Consider the following 18183-nt stretch of genomic DNA (forward strand, 5'->3'; position numbering starts at 1 on the left):
TTAATAAAGCTGTAGTATGATGCTGTTTTTCAGGATTTTCTGCCTGATAAATTTGAGATTTTTAAATACATATACGGTCATGAAAGCTAAGAACTAATTTTGACTTAAAAAAAAAATTTAAAAAGACAAAAAAATAAAAAACACTCTCTGAGGTTTGGAAACCAACTGTTGTTGTAAAGGAAAAAGATTTTTAAATGAAAATACAGAGACAGAATGGCCTACCTAGCATGGCGGCATCCACAGCGCCTCCAGGGCAGAACTCAATCATGATCTGGGGGGGGAAGAGAAACTGGTGTTAAACTTAACCCAAGAATTATAAGTAATAAAACTGAAAGCTGAAAAACAGTCAGTGAAAGTCTGTGTTTCATGAGTTTGGACTTAGCTGTTGATGAAGCTTTTAATGTGTCTGTGATAGCAGAGACATCAATATACTTTAAGATGAAGGATTTTCAGTGGGACATAAAAGCAGAAAATCTAAATTTATATCAGAAGTGTGTCCTTCCTGTTAAATTATGTCATCACTACCTGTAGAGGAAAAACTGCCAAACACACATCAGTTCAGCAGTAAAGTAAAAGAAAAGGCAGATGGAGGAGGTAAAAACTGAAGAGGTTTCCTAAATGGAGTCTTATTAGCCATGTCCTCAAACACACCTATTAGAAAACCATAGTAAGATTGAACTTCTTTCACAGCACATACTTCATTTATAATTATGTTTTGATTCCAAAATTGAACTCTTGGTACTACGAAGCATACCTGCTGTGTGATCTCATTTTATTTTTTACAATCATCAGTCTTTCTTGCTATGACAACACTGCCAAAGCATCAGCCAGGCGCTGGACAAGGCGTGGAGTTTCAGCCCAGACAAACCCGCACAATGAACGACAAATACCAAAAGGTGAAACCACACCATTGCACGTCTGACGGTATGAAACTATGCATACCTCTGTGTACACGCGGTCACGTGAAGGCGCACATACTTTGCAAAGAATCAGAATATGAGGGCTGCCATTCTTGGCATTGAACACCAGGTGGAACAATGCTCTTCTGTCACGCTGACAAACTTCATTAGTTTGGGCTCTGCCATGTGTCATCAGCGATCTTCCATTTTGCTTAGTCTGTTTAAAAGTTAGTCTCATATCAGATTTTTAGTTTTTTTAAATAAACAGCTGAAAGACTGTCTGGCCTGTGTATGACGCATGTTTCCAGCTTTTATATCTTTGAACTAGATCGAAGTTTTACCACGTGTTTAAGTTGTTTTACAGTAGCTAAAAACCTGTTTTAAGATTCCACTGTTTGATCAACAAAGAAGAAACAGAAATCTAACATAGGTCAGGTTTAGCATTTTATTCTTCAAGTAAGAAGATTATTAAGGAAAAAGAGTTTCGCACACACTTCAAAAATTAACATTTCCTGTTGATATGCATCCTTCCACCATTATGATCTGTAAAAGTTAAATAAGAACAGAATGTATTATTTTAAAATGTGTACCAACTGATGTGCAGTTTCTTCACATCAATATTATCAGTATATATACACTCTGAAAATATTTTGTTTATTCTACATATTCTCAACACTACAGAGGGTGGTTAATCACACCTTTTATTACAAACCACATCCCTGTTCCTGCTCACCACTGCCCATTTTTTTCACTTCTGTTTAAAAACCACTCTCCAAGTTAAACGAACTGCACTTTAGTGGTAGCACAAAGCGCTGGCCAAACTAAACAGCTGTACATTACTCGGCTGTGACAGAGGCAACTGGTTTGTGTAGTCATCAGTGTGTCTGCAGCAAAGATTTGTTCTCGCTGCGTGAAAGAATCTTGGATGATGTGTGATGCTGTGGGTAAAGAATGCGCTCCAACTGGTCAAGCTGCATGATATTCATAACCACTGTGGGCTGAACACACACATACACTCAGTGTCCCTGTGTATTTGAGTCAGAGTGAGACTTTAAAAAAAAAAAAAAATAAAATAAACAATAACCCAGTGTACTTCATCCCCTGTTTAAAGATATATCTCACATTTTACTCTAAAGGGGTGATTTTTTATCTTCAAGTGTCTTAAAAAGCATTAGGACAATTTATGAGTGTCTTTTTCTTCCGAGTACAGCTGGACACAACTTGATAAAGTCTACAAACCCCTAAAAGCTTTAAAATAAATGGAGCAGGCTTAGCTGACACCGCAGTGTTCCTCCAATTCGCCACTCTGTACCTTCACAGTGATTTCTTACCTCAATTTAACAGACGGCAAAGGAAAGTAAAAGGCTATTTGCCAGCAAAAAAAATGTTATACAATCGAGGATAACTAAACCTTCAAAAACGCAGGCAAGGTGGTGTAAAAAAAACAAAACAAAACAAAAAAAACCCCAAAAACCCTTAGAAAGTCTTCTTTCTTTGTCAAACTGTACAGCGCTTGACTAGAGTAATGCACTTACAATTTCTCACTGTATCTAGGACTAGGTACTGTTCAATGACCTATTTAAGATTATATATAATATTATGAATTCAATATAATCCAGGCCTACAGACTGTGGGTGATCTTGATTCCCTCAACCTAGCCATAAGCCTGTCTTAATGGGCAAAACTTGAAGAGTGTAGTGGCATTTAGGCTGCACCCGGTCCACACACACACAAAAAAAAAAAAAAAGACTTGACCCATTACCCACTTTAAGCCTACCTCATGAGTTTCTGACCACTGACACATTTGACAGCGCCAAGTTGCACATGCCTAAAGTAACACAGATTTTTGTAGTATTAGACCGTTTAGACATAGAGCACTCATTAGGGGGAAAAAAAAAGAAAAAAAGAAAATTTGCATAGCTAACTATGAGTAATACTAAGGGATAATGTACTTTTACATGCTAAATGATATGAAATATTCTCTTAGCTGTTTAAATCCTCTCTTCTCCTGCATCTTTCTTTGCCTCTCCCTGTTTGTTCTTCTCGGTGCTGACATCAGCAATCCCATCTCCACGTTAAAGGCCCCGTTTTTCTCACGCTGTGGGCCAGACTGCCTTGCTAACCTCCAGACCAGATTGGAACAAACAGCCTCTCACTGTCTTCTCTCTTTGTGGTAGAAAGCAGAGCGGGTGGGTCGTCACTGGAATGCACTGACTTACACTGCCCAGTCCACCCAATTGGAGGTAACCAGGGCCTGACCACCAGTAACTACTGGGCTAATTGTTGTGCTTACAGCAATGAGGTGTAGAAACTTTTCCAGATTGTGCTCTTGTAAAAACTAATTACAGACAACCACTTGTCACTTCAGTGACAATCTTTAACACAGATACTTTACATACATTTTAAAAACATTTCCAATACTTTTAAGACACTGAGTGTAATTATGTGTTAGACAGAGAAACACATTAGTTACTGGAGACAGCTCAGAATTCACATGACAAACAAGGCCTGTTACTCTGAAGCCACAAAACACAGGAAACATGTGGTCTGAAAGCAACGGGCAGAGAGGTATGTACATTTAACTTATCAAGCTAACCTAACAGTTGCACAGGGTCCAGCTTTGACTCATGGGCAATGTTCAACCCCCTCCACATTTTATTTAGGTCAACTACTAAATTCATTGTTGGTTTAATGCATGTATGCAATAAAGCATAATTACATTGTGTTTAGCAATTTTTAGTACATTAATTCTTTATTAAAACATGAGTTTGGCTTTGTTGCGTTACACCTCTGGTAAAGTTTTGACTGATCAGCAGTTCATTAAGTGTTAACTTGAATTTTAATAGCTTACGAGTTCTGTCATGCTTGATTTAAGGCTTACAATTCTAATGCTTAATAATTAACTGAAAACTAACAGAAGAGTCACAAACATGCCAAACTAAACATCTACATTTTGCACTTCTAGTAACCGCAATAATCTTTATCTTTAGCTTTAACACTGCCTTGTAATTCCTCAAATATTTAAAATCATGCCCCGACGTGAGGTCACCATTTGTCTTGGCCAGATAGAGTGGGAGATTACAGAGGGAGTTGAAAAGTTTACACTTGACCCAGTGTATGTGTGAGAAGAAGGAATGATTCAAGAGCAGGGGAAACATAGCTGAGATTAATCCTCATTCTTGTAGTATCATCAGGGTCATTTCTGATGCATTATGTCAGCCAGGGGTTCTTCTGTCATTCCTATTTAGGCAATAGACTCTTCTTATCACTATTTTTACAACAAATCTTGCATACGGAGGAGAAATATACTCAAGATAAAACTGTTGCAATAAAAACAGTTGTCACAGAGTGAAACGGAACATCCCACCAGCCGTTCAACATGCACAGTGAAAATATTTGTTTTGACCCTCTTCACTGACTGTTGAGGTTTGTGTGTCATGGCTTTTTTGGGTCCTGGTTATGAGTGGTTTTGAGAGGAAGACGACTGAAGTTCCTTTAGTGCATTATGCACCAATCTAATTTCAGCCTAAAATCATTGAAAAAGGTCGAATTTATTTAATTGCTTTGTTTTGTTTTTCTCCATCCAGATCATGTTAAAATGTGTAAAGATAGTGTGTCAGTGTTTGTGGTTAACCTCTTTGACAATGTTCAGCCAAAGAAAAATAAAACAAAGAGCCAGAGGGCAGCAAGTCTGTGGTTTGTCTGATTTGCTCATTCAGATTTCAGCATTACCTACCCAGAGTTTATTCTCATAATAGAAAGCATCAAGCAGCTTGACAATGTAGCGGTGGTCACATTTAGCCAAGATGTCAATCTCGACTATGTAATCTTCCAACTCTTCCTCAGATTTGGTCTCGATCACTTTGGCAGCAGCCAGAACTCCTGTCTCCTTGTTTCTGGCCTGTGAAAGGAAAACAGATCAATGTTAAATGAAACATGCATGAGTAATGGCAGACCTTTTTTTTAACTCAGTTTCCTCCCGTTTTTGTGCTCAAAGACTTTCAAAGCAAAAGTAACCAACCCTGTGAATTTAAGTGTTTCAGGTCTCCAGAGAGACCAATTTTTATCATTTAGTTATACAGAAAACATCAACAGTGCGGGAGGTTATTGCCAACATTTAATTTTTCATGGCCCATATAACAGGGAAAAATAAATAAATACACAGTATGACCAATGTTAAGATTAAGGGCCACATTTACAGTTCAAAGGCCCCCTTTTTGTTTGAAAATCTACAGTTGGTGATTAACTAAAGAGGTGCAGTGTCATGGTGTAGTCAGAGGTATTTTTCCAGCTAGCCATAATTAATACAAAATGTGTTGGTAGATGATTCTGTACATTTTCCACAGTACTTAAAATCATACAAATGTGAATTTTGCAACGTGCAATTTACAGTAAAATGTGCTAGGGGCGCATCTCATTTTGAGCCTCATGTGACTGTGATAGTTTCCCGTAAGAGTGGTAATTTATTTGGAATGTCAGGCGGTGAAATTATCAAAATGAGCTCATAATTGACAAAGATGGATGGCTCAAAGCTCGGAGCTCGGTGCTAAAGCATTAGCTCCGTCCTTAAATGAGTCTCTCAATGAGTTCTCACTCTGAGTTTCTAGAGACAGAACAATGCCTGAGATTAGGCACACAGCACAGGAACATCTAATGATAAATGAGGTTTGGCTTGGACGGTCTCAGTCGTTGTGTCCTTGGGCAAGACACTTCACCCGTTGCCTACTGGTGGTGGTCAGAGGGCCCGGTGGCGCCAGTGTCCGGCAGCCTCGCCTCTGTCAGTGGGGCCCAGGGTGGCTGTGGCTACAATGTAGCTTGCCATCACCAGTGTGTGAATGTGTGTGTGAATGGGTGGATGACTGGATGTGTAAAGCGCTTTGGGGTCCTTAGGGACTAGAAAAGCGCTATACAAATACAGGCCATTTACCATTTTTATAACCCTCCTTTGGATAAATGCTGGACTCCACCTGAGTTGTCAGTTTTATGCAGAGATAAGATGAGATGCTCCACAGCGAATTCTAACAGTAGAGTTTCTTATATCAAAAACATATTGATTCTCCTTCTCCAGTTGCCTCTCTTTTATTTGAATTACATTTTCCAGAGAGAAACACATGTGTAAAACCTGAGCATACACTATATTATCTTACTCACTACCTTGTCAAGTCTGCTCATTTTTGGCAAAACTAATTTGCTCTGCTCTTGGTAGACTGCATTAATAATCTTTTTAAATGAACTAGCTGCATTTATAAATTAGTACGTAACTTTCCACTCCCATCAATGCACTGGGGAATCATGGTAACATGCCCTGCATAGTTTATCTGGCACCAAGAGTCTCAAGTCTTAGTTTGTTCAAAAGAGATAACTTTGATCACAATCTGTGCTGGACTTTATTGTCCATGCTGTAGCCAAACGGAAGAAGACACTCCAAGATCCACACGACAGCAATTAAAATGCTGACTAACATTTACAGGCAAAACTGGAAAGGAAGCTCCACACCCTCCCCTGAGCAACTGAAGAGTCAGAGGAACTGAAAAGAAGAAAATGCCACTTTAGCCAAACCCATCACACGCATAGACAAAGAATTCCTCATCGCTCTGAGTGGTAAAGAGAAGAAAATAAAGCAACAAAACATTCAAACGGTAGAGTGACTCAAACAGCATCAAACACATGACGCTCTCTCGTGTATGAGGCAGGCTTTTTTCAATGTGTTTCTACAGTCAGAAGTAAATATTCACTCCAATCATTGTTAGTGTTCAACTGGAGACAAATGAAGACTTAAAGTGAAGTCAACAACAAATAGCTAAAGGCGGGGTCATCTGCTACACCTCATTTAAACCTGCCCTAAAAAAATATCAATTCAATTTCTTTGCTGTAAAAATCTAATATCTAGGAAGTGATGGTTTCATCACGATCATGAATGTTGTCTGATTAATATGGTCAATGCATGTGCATATAATGAGCACAAGTGTTTGATTTTATGACTAAATAAGGAAAAAACAAAGAAAAAGAAACAACTGCCTATCCTGGTGAAATCTGGACCCTGTTGTGGTCTACATCCACCCAGTGGCCTGCAGAAACAGACTATATTAAGTCTGGTATCTGAATCCTTCATGGTTTACAGAGGCTGTGGGAAAACATCTGAACAAACACATGAGGTTCACAGCGACACATCCTCATCGCAGTACTCCTTGGACTATGCGCGTTTACCTAACAGAGCTCCGGAGAAGTTAAACTTTCACCAGCAGATTAACCTAAAGTGTGACTCAACAGGATGCGATCTCTTGCCATCAAACAATCAGTCTGTTAACAAGTCTCAACAGTAAACACAGACACCAAACTCTTGCAACTGCTTTGCTAACATTACAGCTCTCTGCAATAGCGCTGTATCAGCTTCAACAAAGTCACCATCTGGGGTCAGATTTCCAAAGAAATGCATGTTTTGACAAGCTAACAATTCCAACTACATGTCTGTGGAAAGCACATCTGACACACACAGTCAACACTGTGTGGGTAACCTTATTTTTAGTACAACAGATTTATTTTTTTTAAGTTCTTAACTTCCTTGTACAAAATGAAACTCTCCAGACACTTAAGAAATTCGAAACAAGATATTTTATTCTCATTTAGTACAATTCTTCCTTGTCAGACCTGCCTTCCTTGTTAAGTAAAAGGTAACTTGAATTCCAGAAGGTTTATTGGAGTTCTAGTTACTAGTAGAGTGTAAAGTAAAATGATTCAGAGAAAGGTTAAACTTACACACTCCTTAAGCATTTTTTTAATCCATCTAGTCCAACTATTACCCATGTTGGGATATTTAAAATTCCAATATTTCCTTTTTTCAGATATTTGCAACTTCCCTGTTGGCAACACAAATGGAATATGTGTTTGGAATATCCCAACACACAACAATATCGCAAACACGACAACAGGGTAGACAAGAACAGTCGGGCAAAGCATAACCGAGTGAGCAAATAGCTAAACATGACAAATGTTAGGGGAGTCGGTGGAGTTTTTATGTGTTTGAAAGAAAAAGAATACAAATATTGACGAATACATTGAAACATTTAATGTTTAAGTCGAATATCTATATCAATCGTTTAATTAAAAAATAAAATCATACATCAGACAGACTCTGCTCAGAAAGGCCCGTCTCTCATGCACACATGCGGGCATGCACGCACGCACATACACACCCCTTTACATCTCAGTGGGAGCAAGGCAGAGGAATGTGCCTCTGGGCTTCAGCTGGTTGGGGGTAGACTCAATGGGCAGACTGAGAGAAGTGAGTGTCCTGCAGTTATGTGGTCCTTTTTGTGTGGAGTGAGGAATGCATTACGTCAATGAGGATCCTCAAGCATGGTATATAAACACAAACGTGTTTATATATGCACCTTACCATCTGTATACATTCCACTAAAAGGAACAAACATCAAATCTCAAAGGACAAGCTGAATTTCTGGAAACTAGCACCACATCAGTGCACAAGTGTACGCAGTCATATGTGCACGTTTTGGTGTATAAATGGTAATGTGCTTATTGCACCCAACTAAAAAATTGAAAATGTTTTCCACCACATCATCCCATATAAGAAGGATTGTACCTTTTTTTTCACTTTATGCAAGAAATATGACAACATTTTCTAACTAGTAACAGTTTTCCAACTTGCAACTCCTACACAACTCATCTGTTATAGAGCAGATGACACACACACTGATATCAGCTGGCCCAGGGGCCACCTACAGCATTCTTAACATGTTCACTCATGACATAACTAAAGTTCCTCCACTTTTTAAAAAGCATACTCGGGCACCAGATGTTAAAGTTGAATAGGGAAAAATATCACGCTTTATTGAAAACATAAATATCTAATTTATTACATAACGACGGCACACCCACAACCCCTTAAGGAGAAGAAATATAGTCAACTTGATACTGTAGCCGTTGCCATCCCACGAGACAACACTGTTTCAAACCCGATGACTCTTTACTTCCTCTGACTCTACTCCAGAGGAGAACAAATGTCTTAGGCTTTGTTTTGGTCTGGTTTCCACCTAAAGAACTTGTTTCTTGTCTGTCCTCATGGTTCAAAGCTCTCTGTCCGTTTTACCATTTGCTCTTGTGGCATTTCAACAGACGGCCTAAGCATTTGTTCACTTTGAATTTTGTAAATTCTGAAAATATCTGATTAAACCACACATCAACTAACAGACTACAGAATGCTGAGTTATTAACCTGGACCACAGACTTATAATTTGGGCTGTTGGGCAATTAAATACTGCCATTATTTAATCTGCAGATTAATTTGGTCTATTAAAAACCAAAGAGTTGCCAAAAAATATTTCATTTACTCCAACATTGCATAACTCCAAAGATTGCAACAGAGTTACCATTTGTGAGCCTGTTGCTATCAAATTCTTAGCATTCAGATTAGAAAAATTATTATTTCCCTATCAAAATAGTTTCTGGCAACCTTTAGATCAATAATATCTCAGAGACTGTGAAAAGAAAACATTTCTTCTGCATCTTTTCATTTTCTTTATGTTTTTTTAATCAATCATCCACCAGCCTACTATCAGAGTGCCTCTGTACCCATCTTTCTGAAGGTGATTTAAGTCTCTCATATGGTTTTCAGTCTACTTAATGTAACACATGTGCAATAAACCCAGTCCATCCTCCTCACTTTGTACGCGAAGCTGTAAATATGAAATGTGTCTGCCAAACCTGCCTGACTTAGTTTTCCCATACTACTTTCTGAAGCTCCTGCTAGACAAAAGAATTAGAAAGGGGCAAGGACAGATGTTACTGTCCTGTGTGTCCACCTCCACACATACTGTAGGTACTGATAGACTAAGTAAACATAAACATACAAAAGCACACACTTCCAGTCTCCTGTGTTTGTGTGGCAGTCTTTTCAAAAGTTAATCAGGACTGGAAGCAATAATGTTAAATATCCTGTGTTGACTAAAGTATTAATGATTAATGTGGATGTTTTGATTCAAAAGCACATGCCTGGATAATACAGCAGCTAAAACCCTAATCTCAACCTTAAAAATAAACTTAGATTAACGTTTTCCTCATTTTTAAAATGTATCTTTGTTATTGTTAAGAACATTTAAAAAAATTAAGTGACATGTCAAGGGACGAGGTGACCTTATGTGACTGATTACACAGAGAACTTTCTCTGGGGTCACTCACCTACAGGCTGAACAGGCACTAAACACATACAGCTCCCTTCAGGAGAATGTGTGCACGGTAGACCTTTGTCCCTTTATAAACCTGTGAACCGCCTCGCCCCTACAGGCCCTTCCCACATGTCTGCGAGCAAGAATGTGGTTCTTAGCTCACATATACAACTCACACCTCTTCATTACTGCTGGGGATGCCTTTGACTCACTTTTTGTAGTCCTAATTTCCTTTTTATTGCCTCTGCCACCTTCACATTTCCAGTATGAATCAGAAAGCAAATGCTTCTAAAGTGGGCTTGACACTCGCTTAAAGGTGGGAAAGAAATGAGCTGATCAAAATAATTAAAGCTCGTCTGAGTCACCTTTTGCTATTGTTTGCGTACAGCAATTAGACCTTATAGGAAGTAGAAGTGACTGAATAGTGCATTTGCCTGGATTCATCCACCCAGTCAAGTCACCAGCTCTCCTATCTTCTTGGTAAAGGTTGTTGTTCGCAGCTTTTGAGAAGGGCCCAAGCCACTATCTTGGAGCCCCCCCATCCCCAAGCTCCCTACACTTTAGGCCAAACTGACAAACCACTACAGAGTAATGGATTGTGTTTTTTGTGATAAAAAAAATAGAAAATACTGATTGGGCGTAAAGGTCAACAGTATAAATGGTTTATGTGGAAGTATGTTACCCAGTAAAGTATGAAAACTAATGTAGTCATCATCTTTTATTTACTGGATATGATGCATTCATGTGACATAGTAAAAATGTTCTTCCAAAAAAAAAAAAAAAAAAAAAAAAAAGGCACAAGGAAGCATACCTATAACTCTCACATGACATATTTTTAACAGGAAAGGAAATTACTAATTTGCCACTGCTACTGTTTATTAGGTTTTTTAAGTTCCAAGACAGTAAAGATGAATGATAAAAAGCCTTCAGTGTGGTTGTCACTGCTCCTAAGAGCAGGGCTTCTCTGGGTCTAATCTCAAGAAGAAAGTAAAGTAAGAGAAGAAGAAAAGTGACTAAAATGTTTCAAGGCTGCGTAGCCAGTGCTTACCTTTCACCTAGACATGTGAATGGCTCTGCAAACCCAATCATTATGGCTAACCCCTACCTTAAAAAAATAGATTAAAGACATGAATGTAGCTATGGCTCTATTGTGAAATACCAGAAGCTCTTACAGCGAAACGCATCAGTGAAGAACAAAGATTGTTTGACATATTTTCTTCTTTCAACGCCAGAGCATGACTCTTCCTCCTCTATCAAAACCACTGACTGTAAAGACAGCACAAATGTATGAATTTAGACTACTACTGGGACTACTGGGCAAAGGATACCTGACTGGAACAAATTTGTACAAAAACTGCCTAACAATGAAGCAATGAGCCTTTTCAGGATGTGAAAGTTGTGATCAACATTGCAACATGCCCCAAATTCAACCCCAAAGTCACAAAAACAAAGCAGGTCAGGGAGGCAGGAAGTTATAACATACAATACCACAGACAGCCTTGGAAGAAAACCTGTAACACTTAATTCTTTAATCAGTGATACACCGGCCTTCAAACCTTGACTTTCATGACAAAGGAGTCAAACTTCCTGAGTGCAGACTAGAAGAATTTAAAGCACACCACAAAACCAAGCTCGGGCAAGTACTGCATGATTACCAGATTAATCAGAAAAAGTGTACAAGTGACACAAATGTAGAAAATCTGATATAACTGAAAATTCTAAATCTTTCATTTTCTCGATTGCTAATGCTGTCTGAGTATGAACTCACACATATCAGAAATTATCATGTAGATCATTAACCTCAGACCTACAACTAGAAACACAGATCACGGCTTTTGTAAATGCCGATGACAATGTCATCACGAGGATAACAGGGACTCCAACCATTCTGAGCCCACACCCATCCAGCTGGGCTCTTATCAGTCACCGTGGGCCCAGCTGCTCCCTGAGATTAGACCCAGGGAAACCCTGCTCTCGGGAGCAGTGACGACAATGCCACTGAAGTCTTTTTAAACATTCGTCTTGGAGCCACTCTTGATAACTGTGAGCATTTCATATGAACCTTGCGGCTTTCCTTCACAAAAAGGAAGTTGCAACCTTTGCCCCCTCCTACTCACCATGTGAGTTTCTCTTTGACTTCACAGTAGATGGTAATCATATTTTAAGTGATTTTCTGCAAGTCTTACAAAAAAACTACATAGAAGAGAAATGTCTTGTTTTATGCCTTTAACCAGTCCAGGATTTCCCACAACATTTTGGCCCGGTGTATGACCACATTTCTCCAACCTAATGTGCATAAATAGAGTTTTTTAAAAGTTTCAAAGATGATCAGATCCGTTACATTAAGTACTGTGGCCTAAACACTTGGCCGACTACCGTACTCGTTTCGTTTTTGCCATAGTTGAGGCCACCTACACACTTTCTACTACACAACATCCAGGCTGAACACACTGTCAGACCAACAGGGACAAGATTCACTGCGCTTTTCATCCCACAAAGGGAATTTGACAGCGCGTAACCTTAAAGCCTGTGTGTGTCTATGGAAACATTTCACTAGCAGCAGCAGGCTAGTGTGCTCAGTGGCACGTGGCTCATTAATTAGTGAGAAGGGCTATACAACTCAATTGTTTCATGCCTCACTTGCAGCCACAACACCTTCATACACAAGCGCAAGACTCCTTCCAACAAGTGCAAACACGCACAGAGAAAAGACATCATCCTATGACACACTGAATCTGCAGGAAGTGGAATATGAAACTTGATTAGCCAGTGATGGTTTATAAAAAAAAAAAAAAAAAAGCCTACAGGGAGACAGAAGTGTCACAGTGTTGTGGGTGTGTGCATTACATTGCGAAACAAACCAGCAAGTAAAAGACTGATAACAAGCATCAAAATCCAATTTAGCATTTAACTAGTGCTAATAAAATTTAACTGCAATTTGAATCTAAACGTAGCACTGATTGCACACAGATTTTTTTTTTGTGGTCAAAACTAACTTACTGACAAGTAAAATGTGCTCTAAGGTTAAAGATATGTTTGGCCCTCGAGTGATAAATGCAGTGTTAGAAACATCGGCTTTCCATTTAGCTGCTCTATAATCCCATTTAACTGCTGCTGGACAGTGATACTTTAACCTCATTAACAGAGCACCAGAAGGTGTAAACAACAGCATGTTTGAGTACATGTTTGTATCTGTAGCGTCCTGTGATACTCAGACTCATTAACAAAATGAATATTCTGCATTCAGGTAATTTATGCATCAAAGTATCAACCAACACAAGTGCACGCTTGTACTTATAGCACTTGGATGACAGATATTTGCACAATATTTTGACCCTCAATCTCCAGCAATAAAAAAAGTTAGAAACACAGGCTTAAGTTTTATAGACAGTCATATTTTTTTTCCTAGCAGCCTTTCAATAATGGAAAAGTACAGTTTCACCTACAGGGAAGAATATATTCGATAACTGGGGGAGTATATTGCATTTTACGAGATCCTTCTTTCACACTGTTCCTGGGTTACAGCCATGCACACACATAGATTGATTTGTCCTTAGCACTACCCTTAAGCCTGGGAGTTGTTATTCTCCTGCTGGTGACATTAACCTTTGGAGAATCAGCCTGTGTGGAGCACTCGGTACTCTCTAGCAAAACTGCACAATTACACAAATCTGTCCTCAATCTCAAAGACCGAAACAAAAACAAAAAAAGCTCTACAAGCAGCGGTGTCCGACAAATGAAATTTATACTTTCTTCTCCTGCTGCCCATTGCACATCAACAGCCATCTTTTTTGTGACTCCTGCCCTCCCCCAAACAGTTTGACAAGTAGATGATCTCACAAGTGACAGGACACAGAGCCTCCTTCCCTCACGCCTGCTCTATCAAATACTTCTAACATCTGAAAGCATGTACAATTCACCACACAAGGCCTTTCCCTCCCACAGATGGGCCAATTATTCTGAGGTTTGGGAGCAGCGAGAGGAAGCCGTCTCCTGATGCAGTCCCACAGTTTCCTCTCTTGGCCATCGTCTGCTCTTGCTCTGCCTCCCTCCACTCCATCTGACAGCTGCAGGTGTGGAGCTGTCCTCCTCCAACCAACTGAAGGAGGAGAAACAGGAACCCAGGCAAATATAGTGTGGAAGGGACATTACATTTTGTAAGCTTGCCAGTTGTCTAAGTAGCACTTAATCACACTAGATGTACCAGCCACTTTCATTTGGCTTTAGCTTTAAACACTTTGGAGCTGAAGTGGACTGTGTGTACTTCTGCACTTAGAAACCTGAGTAATCCTTAAAACCTGAGTAATAAACAGCAGCTTATTAAAGGTTTCTTCAGATTTAAAGAACCTTGTACCAGGTCCCTGCCTTAGCATCTCAGGAAGAAAACTCAAAGCACTGTGCGTTTTCATAGTATGCTTCACTGTTAAGATAAATTATGCAACTTCACTTCTAGCTATAACTTGATCGCCATGTTACTATTTTCTTTTCATTAAATTGCATCGTGGCAATAGCTTTGCTGGAATAGTGAGCATTATGGTGCTCTTCACACCCATTTCCCCACATGTATGTAAACTTTCCAGTAAAAACAAAAAAAAGAAAAGTCTAAACAAGGTGGGGTCCTCTGAAAAGACTGCGCTCTCTGTTCAGTGCAGAATTCTGCTTAAAGCATCACTTCTTCCACTGAGGCCCCTGATGTGTCAAAGACCTTCACTGTGCTCCACTGGGCTGTGTAGACACAGAAGGCCTGTGCCCCGCGTTGCAGAGGGCAGTGAATGTCTTACAGAGCCAGATTAAATATCTCCACTGAGTCAAAGTGCTGATGGTGGTGGTGCTGCTGGTGGTGGTGCTAAGGTGCTTTCACTGTCCCTGCAGGCTGACTCAACAGTGGAGTCACATCATGGCATTTTTCTAAATCCTCCACATGGCATACATAATTTCAACTGCATTCACACAAGTTCTGAGAGGTCAGACCTGAGAGAGAAAAGAAGAGAGGTGCATCGAGGAGCCACACAGAAGTAGTAGTCACCCATGCTGATTCTAAATATTTAGCAAAACTTTCACATGACAGCCAAAGTTAATGTAATGACTGCATGGGTCTGTTTAACATAAGAACTCTTGACCAGCAACATAGTTCAGATATCTGTCATATTACAGCAATGCTGGGATGGTTCAGCACCCACAGGTGAATGGAACTAGTCCACACCCAAAGGATGCAAGGCTTTAAAGTGTGTGACAGGTGGGGGAAAAATACACAGAAACACCCATTTGAAATGAAACTGGTATAAAGTTAGGACGTTTACTACATTTTGTCAGAGTAAACTTAAGTAACTTTTTGATATTCAAGGAAGTTTTCATAAGCACAAACAGGCAACTTATCAACATTTCGAGAGGACTACTTCATTTGAGGACAAATGGGGTTCTTGGGGTTCTACAGCATTGTCAGACAACAGGTGCCTCGTGTCTTTTGAGAACACACTTACCTTGTAGACCTTTCCAAAAGCACCGTCGCCCAGCTCGCCAATAATTTCCCAAATGTCGTTGGGATTGACGTCCCGATTGACGTGCTCGTACTGTTTGGCTTTCTTTTTCATATCCATGGTGGGTAGACGAAATAGTTTACTGAATCTACCGAACGCCATTATTAACAATGTACTAACTTCAACTTTAAAAAGAAAAAAATATATTTAAAAAAAAACTGTCAACAGTCTTGAGCACGAGAGCACTAGGCACGCAGAAACGTGCAGTCCGCTAAAAAGAAAGTCTTATCTACCAATTTACAGCGTCACTTTCAGCGTCCTTGAGAGAAGAAAAAGAGAACTGGGCTGGTTCACAAAAAAAGAAGAAAAAGTTAATCTATTCCGTCCATTTCAGCCCGTGGGCTCTGTCGTGGAAACTTGGCGTAATCCAATTAACAGGCTGTGGTTAAGTGCTGGGCGCGCGGTGACCACCTGCTGCTACGAAGACACGATGGAATTGCTGCTCGCCTGTCTGGCTGGGCAACTTGTTGATTCAAAATAGCCCCACCTCGTTTCTGAACAGCGCTCGCGCTGCCGACATGGAAATGTAGGAAATGTAGTTCCTTGGGTAGAACGAGTCGGTTGATATACAGCGTCGAGGCGGTAAAACAGTACTTCATGTCCGGGTTGATGCTCGGCGTGCTCTCTGACAGCGGCGGCGTCTCCTTCAACTTCAACAGCTGTGCTGTATACCAAAGTATAACCCCTGTAAGAACATTTAGACTGCATGCATGAAGTTAGGACACCATTATATACAGATTTTGTCTTCTCGTTCTCCTGTTTAGGTGTTCTGTTTGCTTTTTAAAAATATATCATTAAAGGGCAAAAAAGAAAACAAATTTGGGTGATTTTTTATTACAGCTCGTTTACAGTTTTTAAAGCTCATTAATCAATATCAAAAAGAAAATGCACTGGTTTCTTCTTACTTTCGTTTGTATTTCCTTTTAAGCTACATGCTGGTTAAACTTCACTCAACTGAAAAAGCAAGGCCACACCGCCCTCTAGTGGGAAAGTCATTGTTTTTCTGCGTAGTATGTGGGAAATTTGACGTCGGGAGAATGAAGAAAATGATGGTAATGGTAATGGTAAATGGCCTGCATTTGTATAGCGCTTTTCTAGTCCATAGGACCCCAAAGCGCTTTACACTACATTCAGTCATTCACCCATTCACACATGATGGACATATTATCAAGGAGACTTGTCGTCAATCCTGATATTTGTATAAATACGTAATTATATAAGTGGTGTCCGTGGGGCCCTTTCCCAAAAGAAAAATAATGTAATTTATTATTATTTCAACCTCTAATTCACTGCCATTATCTCATTTTCTCTGAAGATCCTATCACCTGACACATTTTCCATGACTTCACATTATCGTGTGAAAGACAATGTTTACAACATGGTAGTGTGAACTGTTATAATGTAAGCTTGGAGACGGTGGCACTGATAAAAAGAGAAGAGGTGGACTTGGAGGTGGCAATCTGACACACAGCCAGCCGTCCACATCAAACAGAATATCAGGGAGGTTATCTATGTTTCTGAAAATGACCTTCCATGACAACTGAGTAAGATTGTTTTAAAGATTATTGTATGAGTATTGTAAAATTTCTTTGAGTGTTGAAATATCGGTGAGAAATAAAACAAGTAATATATATAAAAACGTGTAAACATGCATGGAAATGCAATATTTAAGGCAAAAACAGAGTGTGTATAATTCTAACAAGCTTAAAAGTCAGTATTTTATTCATGAACTCTCTTAGCCAGACTTTCTACTAATTTCTTTAAATGGTCTTCAGGATTAGTTCTCCATGCTTCTCGCAGGACATTCAAAGCTCTTCCTTGGATATTGGCTCTCTTCTGCTCTGTTCTCTGTCCCACACAGCTTCAATAATGTTCAGGCTTGGGCTTTGGGGAGACCAATCCATGACTGATGTGTGTACCATTGTGTGTTTTTCCATCCATGTATGCTTTTACTGCAATGGCAGTGCATTTGGAATCATGTTGAAAAATTAAACCTCTCTTGAAACCTAGTCATCTTCTTTTTTATTTGCATGGCTAGAGACATAAGGAGAATACATTTTTGGACAACTCAACTGATTTAACTTCTATTCTTAGGAAGCCAGCTTGCATCTTCTTCTTTCAGCGGCTCCCTTTAGGGGTTGCCACAGCAGATCATCTGCCTCTATCTCGCCCTGTCCCATCCTCTTCTGTCACACCAACCCTCTGAATGTCCTAGAATACCAGCTTGTATATTAGGTACAAGAAAATGTGTCTTATACTTAAAAGTATAAGAACTAAATCACCAGTTCTGAATAAATCAGCTTGTTTCACACAGTAGATAAAACAGAGGGATGTTTGTTTCAAAAATGTAATGACTTATGAAGTGAAAAAGACCGGTGCACTGTCTTACTGGGGCACAAATGATATTTTCCTGCTATGGCAAATGAAAATGACGGTTGCAGATACCTCACAATCCTTACTGTTGCGTGTCATGTGTTCCAGTTTTGACTGTATTTAAAACATGTAAGGCACAAAAGAATTACTGTGATATTTCCATCGTAAGATGCAATAAAGCTTACTGCTGGA

The 18183-nt window shown here is 39.5% G+C and overlaps 1 protein-coding gene across 1 annotated transcript in view; it reads right to left on the reverse strand.

Annotated features, from left to right (window-relative positions):
• Window positions 1-16090, reverse strand: part of stk10 (serine/threonine kinase 10) — a 38163-nt gene extending 22073 nt beyond the window's left edge. Inside the window, exons 1-3 of the mRNA XM_026183152.2 lie at window positions 15562-16090; window positions 4636-4800; window positions 223-271 (exon numbers count right to left, since the gene is read on the reverse strand). Of these exons, the coding sequence (XP_026038937.2) occupies window positions 223-271; window positions 4636-4800; window positions 15562-15720 (373 nt within the window). The 5' untranslated portion in view covers window positions 15721-16090. The remainder of the gene's footprint in view (window positions 1-222; window positions 272-4635; window positions 4801-15561) is intronic.
• Window positions 16091-18183: the final 2093 nt, after the last annotated feature.

This window comes from Astatotilapia calliptera, chromosome 10 (genome assembly GCF_964374335.1).
Source record: "Astatotilapia calliptera chromosome 10, fAstCal68.1, whole genome shotgun sequence".
In the NCBI taxonomy this organism is placed as follows: domain Eukaryota; kingdom Metazoa; phylum Chordata; class Actinopteri; order Cichliformes; family Cichlidae; genus Astatotilapia; species Astatotilapia calliptera.